This window comes from Sinocyclocheilus rhinocerous, unplaced genomic scaffold, assembly GCF_001515625.1.
Source record: "Sinocyclocheilus rhinocerous isolate Xijiao unplaced genomic scaffold, SAMN03320098_v1.1 scaffold32, whole genome shotgun sequence".
NCBI classification, from domain to species: Eukaryota; Metazoa; Chordata; class Actinopteri; order Cypriniformes; family Cyprinidae; genus Sinocyclocheilus; species Sinocyclocheilus rhinocerous.
This window is the reverse complement of record NW_015654496.1, coordinates 25,166-32,429: the sequence shown is the minus strand read 5'-3', so window position 1 is coordinate 32,429 and position 7,264 is coordinate 25,166. Positions and strand designations below refer to the sequence as shown.

General features: G+C 43.5%; 1 protein-coding gene across 1 annotated transcript in view; it reads right to left on the bottom strand.

The window, feature by feature from the left end:
- The window catches only part of LOC107717175 (galaxin-like), a 43,401-nt gene that overhangs the window by 15,218 nt on the left and 20,919 nt on the right, over positions 1-7,264 (bottom strand). The window contains exons 8-10 of the mRNA XM_016523850.1: positions 4,186-4,205; positions 3,875-3,963; positions 3,474-3,694 (exon numbers count right to left, since the gene is read on the bottom strand). Of these exons, the coding sequence (XP_016379336.1) occupies positions 3,474-3,694; positions 3,875-3,963; positions 4,186-4,205 (330 nt within the window). The remainder of the gene's footprint in view (positions 1-3,473; positions 3,695-3,874; positions 3,964-4,185; positions 4,206-7,264) is intronic.

The window sequence follows — 7,264 nt, the reverse complement described above, 5'->3', positions numbered from 1 at the left end:
CAAAAAGGCGGGGCATAGCAAACAAACAATAATGTACAGTATGTGGAAAATAATGTGTTTTTTAAACTTTAAACCACATAAGCACATTTCATTACACCAAATACACAAAATAATGTTCTTTTTAGCAGCATCATATGACCCCTTTGAACTCACAGTGTGCCTGCCTCCTGAAAAACGGTATGATCTGCCAGTTGGTGTCACCTCTTCATGGTCCCCTTGACCTTCATTTCAGCAGCATTAGCCTGAAGGTTTTTCCAAATTGCAGCCTTGAAATATAGGAATATATGCATAACTATATATTGTAAGGTAATTGTTAAATCTTAAGCATTAGGATTAGGACCAGACCCAGATTCGCACCTTATATGTTTGATGAATGTTCATGCACGAGTTCATGCAGCAGTTCAGAATTTCTGTGAAAAAAAAAAATAATAATAATGTCAAGATTATAAAGTGCGTTTAGATTAAACTTTTAAATTTGTTTGCTCATAATAATCCAATTCCCACAGTAGTAAAATATGTTAAGTATGATTTTAATCACATTATATGGCATATATGCTTTAAAAGTTTTCGTTCACTCTAAAAATGCTCTAGTGCAGTAGACAGATTAGGCCTCCATTCAAGAACAAAAGAAGATGCACTTACATTTTACGCCTTTCTCTTACGTATCTATAGTGCTTTTCCGTGTCAGAGCTCCCCCACGGGCAGTGTTACCACAAAATAAATATTATTATTAAATTCAGATTGCATATATTGAATTGTCTTATCGGGTGTAACGCTACAACAGCGTGCTCAGTGTAGTTTCATTTACAAAAAAATGACTCTTTTTAAAGGTTAAGTGAATTAAATCAGACAGAGCCACCAGTATAAATATTTTAGGCGCCACCAGCGCAGTCCGATATGATTCAAAAGCAATCACTCGTTAAAAAAGACGAATCGATGACTGAATTTTTAGCAAACTGGAATATAACTCAATATAATTTCATTAGTTGACATTATAGTGCACTGGATACAGCTCAATAGTTTTTTCTATTAAAAAAAATTACATAAAGTTTCTTCTAATCTCTGAAGAGGCCGTACTTATCAACACTCCATCTCCGAACCGAATGGTTTTTCTGACATTATGTTATCATCGCAAACCTTCTAACAGAAACATCTAAAAACTATAACGTTACTCTTCGTGACATTTAAAATGACGACTTCCGCTGCTGAGAAACCCGGAAATGTGAAAAAGGTCCATTCCTCTTAAAAACTGTGCCCACCGAACTCTCCTCTTTCTCAGCCAGCTGATCTCCTTCATTAGCAGCGGCCCGTCTGTGATAAAACGATCTCGGGCCAAAGGTAAATACACACAACTACACCGAGTGTGGACCTGCCGCAAGTATAACTGCTTTCAGCCGAGATCGGCCCATAGAGAAAAAGCCGTCTGTCAGCCAGAGGTGTTTTGTAGAGTCGGCACGGCTCTGGCCCATTATCTTCTCGCCGATGCCGAGATTGAGCCGTCTCTGAAGAGGCCGTACTTATCAACACTCCATCTCCGAACCGAATGGTTTTTCTGACATTATGTTATCATCGCAAACCTTCTAACAGAAACATCTAAAAACTATAACGTTACTCTTCGTGACATTTAAAACATCAAACAACACTAGATTGTACGTCAAATATATTTAATTAATTACCTTTTGCAGCTGAAGCATTCCTCTTGAAAACTGTGCCTGCCGAAACCTCCTTAGGATTTAACCGCCAAATCTTTCTCTCAGTCGGCTGATTTCCTTCATTCTAGCAGCGGCCCGTTTGTGATAAAACGAACTCGGGCCGAAGGTAAATACACACAACTACACCGAGTGTGGACCTGCCGCAAGTATCTTTCTCTGCAAGCTTGTGAAAAAATGAGCTGCTCAGATTGCACTGTGACGTAGAAGGAGGATCTTATTATAATATTACCACCCCTTAATCTGTAAATTTACACCCACGGCGCAGTCATTTTGATTTCGCAAGAGACAACGGTGTACCAGTTCTAATGCTATGGCGAAAATTTGAGCAAAACATGCTAACTGTTCTGTCTTTGGCTGCACAGACGAGCACAGAACACTGTTTAGAGTCCCAGCCTCAGAGGAGACAAGAGAGCAGTGGATTTATTGATTTATTTACTGCTGCTGCCACACAGATCTAAAATAAACATGCAATTTCTTTCCCAGCAGTTTACCTTCACAGACATAACTGACTGTTTTCGTAACTCGTGTGTGTTTTTAACGTAAACTTGTGTGTGAATGAGAGTTTAGTACTCACATGCTGTGACAGCAGCTTTCTGTCCGTGTGTTTAATAGGAATAAGGGATTTATTAAATACCTGTACTGTAATTATAGTTTTTCATCACGGCCCGGGACGATAGACTTGATTTCATTACATCATCGCAAATGACGTCATTACGTTAGGGCGTAAAATAACCGTTTTTTGAACCGGTTCATTGAAACGCACTGTCCGAAAGAACCGGTTAGCGGAAAAACGGACTTCCCATCACTACATGCTTCCCACAACTTTTCAAACTTATTTTTAACACGCTCAGTGAAAAGGATTTACTCTGTATATTAATTTTAATCCATTTAAACTGGAATAAAGTGAGCAGCAGCTCATTTGCATTTAAAGAGACAGGCACGAAAAACAGTGTTTCTGCTTCCACTCAAAATAGGCATTTTGTTATATAACAAATGTTATAATAAATGATCTGTGGAGTATTTTGAGCTGGAACTTCACAGACACATTCTGGGGACACCAGAGACTTATATTACATATTGTAAAAAGGGGCATAATATGTCAATCTTTTTAATCTGGCTAGCTAAAAAGCCTTTATTGTTCACATATAATGTTATAAGTGGCGTGTGTCGAATTCAAATGGATAAAGCGTTGGTTATCACTTCAATAGAGCGGCAAAAGCGGCAAGCTGCATGGTTTAATCAAGTAGTGCCGTTTCATTGGCTTTTGGTGTTTGTTTCCCATGAGCTCCAGTAAAGCCGTGGCGATTAATAGATAACAACACTAGTGTAAACGAGTACAAATACATTTATATCGCTCATACTTTTTGGAGAATAATAGCACAGACACTGGAAAGGAAGAATCTTTCTAGTGTGCATGTGTTGAGCACCTGTCGAGGGCTAACGTATGCATAAAAAAAACAAAGTATACTTTGGGCTTAATAACAGCGCTAAATGTGTGGGCGTGGTGGGTTTCGGCAATCGGTCCACCTGGAAAAGTTCGGGTGCTCCCGATCGCCAATCAATCAAGGTCTACTATTCCTTTCCACCACAGCCAATCACAGGTCCTCTCCATTCTTTGGGCCCTGGGGCTTCAGCCCTGACTAGCCCTTACGTTAATCCGGCCCTGCAAGTATGGTGTCCTATACTCTGAATTTTTGCTCTGCATTTATCCCATCCAAGTGCACACACACGCAAATCAAAGTTTTGTATTTGTGGGCCTACCTGTGTCCGTTACAGCAAATATGTGTGCGAGGATTGAAGGTTTGTCCTCCACAGCAGTGCTCACCAAGACGGGGACGAGCAGACATTTGGCAAATAGTGTTTGGTGGAGTATATATAACACCTCCAACACACTCTGACTGCTCAGGCACATTGAGATGAATGATTCCATTACAGCACAGCACATTGTCATCTGACAGAGTGTAAACATCTTTGCTACAGCACTGAAGGACACAGGTAAACATAGTAGGTTAATGTATGCAGAGTTTTTGAATACTGTATACTGCAATTTCTCAAAATACTTCATAAGCACATTTTACTGAAAATCATAGTGTTCAGAGAAATCTCCAATTTATTGGAATTTCTATTCCTGCAGAGCAAATCTTTAGGTCAAAAAGCAATACCTTAGTAAGTGCTGATGCCTTCTTATGCAGATTCCCTGAGCAACAGATTTCTTTCTGGGGATTGTAAGGTTCGGACCCACACTTCAATTCTAGAACAGAATTAATAAGAGTGTGAGATGTTTACTATAATAACCATACTATCACCATAATTTCCAATAATGACGAGAACGATTTAAGTTGGACACCTGAAAAATGTCAGGTTAGGCATGTATGAACTGAAAAGACTATCAAAGGATACTGAAACTAACCAGATCACTATCCAATCAAAAGAGAGAAATTTTAGTATACAATGAGGATGCCAAGTGCTTTACCTGAGACTTTGGGGAGTGTGCTTGAAATTTCCAGTCACACATAAAAACAAAGAAACAGAAAATTATATTATTATTATCTCCAAATTATCATTAAATAGACCTCCACTGTATGTATATATATATATATATATGTATATATATATATATATATATATAAAGAGAGAGAGAGAGAGAGTATTTATTGAAGGGGTAATTCACAATCGTAGTCCAAAAATAAGCAAAGGTCATTAGCAAGCAGACAATTCCAAACCAAGAATTAAGTTCAGGGATGAGGCTAACAGAGTAATCCAGAATAACAGGCAGAGAACAAAAACCAGGATACAAGGCTTGGAAATTCAGTAATGACAAATACAAGACTTCACAATTTAATGACTGACTGAACCAGACTTTTATAAGGCAAGCAAATAGGGTTAATGAGACATAGGTGAAAACAATGAGTGCTGATGAGTCTGCACAAAAGATTGTGGGGAACATGACAGACTGGCAATGGTATGGGATGGATTGCCCTCTAGTGGCTATCAAGGGCATTCCAGCTGGTGATCGTGACATTCAGGTTCCCTTTCGATACTACACTCGTACTGTGTCGCTAGATGAAATGGGAAGAAGACCTTTTTTCTCCGATACTGAAGCCTTTTTTAATAACGCAGTATAACTGCATGGCCATTGGTTTGTGCAGTGAAAATAAAACAAACCAAGGGGGAGTCAGTGAAGCCGCACAAGCCTATGGCCACGAAGCCCACCAATACGGGCGGGGCCATCTGGCTATATAAGCAGGCATTCTGGCATAGGATCCTCAGATTTCTTCTCCATGAGCAACAACCACGATCTTCACTCTACGAGAGTCGAAGCCTTCGCCGTTGACAAGCCTTGCAGCGGATCAAGACATCTTTGCTTGGCTGATTCACCACTCTCACAAGCCACCTTCAGCATCTGTAGCAGCTGCGGCTTCTACGATCCCCTGCCGCCATCCGGCAATATTTAAAAGAGCAAATTTTAAAGAGGCTCAAAGGTTTCGCAGAGCACTTCACCACTGCACGGAAGTCGTCCCAAGCGATGCAACACTTCTTACCCAAGCGCCCCAGCTCTGCAGCTGCTTCCAGTTGCCCCAAGTCTGCGCCGACTCAGCAGCCCGCAAAGCCTGCACCTCCAGTGGCCCAGCCATCTTCCAAGCATGAGCCTCGACAGCGCTCCCGCTCGGCTAGAAGCTACCCATTTCCCAAGCGCCAGGGACCCCGGCCCAAGTTAACGCTGGACCCGGCGCCTCCGGCATTGTCCTGATCTGCGGGACAGGAAGAGGAGGGGGTTAAGTCCCGCTGCAGCCTGACCACCCCCCCAAGCAGCCGCGGTTCTACCTCCGAACACCGCGTTCAGTTCCGGGTGTTGAAGGAAATGTGTTTGTTGTGGATGCTGGGCCTATTCAAGCGCCCAAATAACCTTGCTGCGATAGCGAGCAAAATAAAAAACAAACATACTCGAAAAGAGAGCAAATTTCCTCTTATCGTCATTTCCGCTTATCATGAGTGTTGAGTCCCCTCAAGGTGACTCACTACTCGAACCAATCCAACCCCTTGTCACATAGGCCGAGGCCTGGCAGGCCATCCCTGGAGTGTCAGACTGGAGTGTGAGAATAATAAAACGAGGTAACTCACTTCAATTCACTCAAAGACCCCCACGTTTCAGCGGCGTGGTTCCCACCATGGTACAGAGCAAAGACGCACACGTCTTGCGTTCCGAGGTAATGAATTTACTGGCAAAAGGAGCCGTAGGGATGGTTCCCCCAGCTCAGAGTGAGTCAGGCTTCTACAGCCTTTACTTCCTCGTCCCCAAAAAGGATGGCGGCATACGGCCCATCCTCAATCTCAGGCACCTGAACCACGCACTCATGAAACGGCCGTTCAAGGTTTGACTCCTTCAAAGTTGGAGCCTCTCGCCCCCTCAAGACGTTTCAGAAGATGCTGGGCCTCATGGTCTCTGCATCTTCAGTGCTACAGCTGGGCCTGCTTCGTATGCGGCCCCTTCAGTACTGGCTGAAACCACTAGTTCCGTTCCACGCTTGGCGTCACGGACGCCTGTATATCAAGGTGGACCAGGCCTGTGCGGCAGCTCTGGCCCTTTGGAAAGACACTAAGTGGATGGATCAGGCCGTGGCCCTGGGAATGGTCTGCAGAAGGAAGGTTGTCTCGACAGATGCGTCCAACAAGGGCTGGTGAGCTCTAAGCGATGGCAAACCGGATTTTGGCTCGTGGTCGAAAGAGAAAGGCCGGCTACACATCAACTGCCTGGAAATGCTGGCAGTGTTTCGAGGCCTTTTTGCCAGACCTAAATGGCCACCACGTTCTAGTCTACTCGGACAGCATGACGGTGGTGTCCTATGTAAATCGCCAGGGAGGGCTCTCCTCGAGGCGCCTCTTCATTCTGGTGGAGCGCCTCTTGGAACGAGCTCAACGCATGTGCCGGGCAGGTTGAACCAAGGAGCAGACATGCTGTCCTGGAGCAACATCCCTTCAGAAGAGTGGATGCTCCATCTGCAAACAGTTTACAGATCTTTTGGAATGCAGAGGTCGACCTCTTCGTCTAAGAAGACAACTCTCATTGCCCAATTTTTTTTTCAACGACTGGCCAAACCTCCTCCTTTATGCTTTTCCCACGATCGCTCTGATCCCTCAGGTAATCAGGCGAATCAGGGAGCAAGGACACAAGGTTCTCCTAGTGGTCCCGCTCTGGAGGAACCAGCATTGAGAGAAGTCCAGAACGGCCGTCCATCCGACGGCTGTCGGCCTGGCTGATTCATCATCAAAAAAAAAGTGTCAGATTAAGTGACATTGACAGCCGACAAAAGGGTGGCTAATGCGATCTATTTTTGCTTATAAGAATCCGAAACTGACGCGAAGGAGAGTGGGCTCGTGATGGCAAGCAAAAGACGTGAAGATAAAGGCGGTTGGGAGAAGCTAAAAGGAAAAAAAAAAGTGAACAGTTACATCAGGTTACTTTTGCCCGCCTCTCTCACTATACACAGCATATAGCCTATAGCACTATAGTAAAATCCCAGGTCCGAGCGTCCACTGCTATTTATCACTCC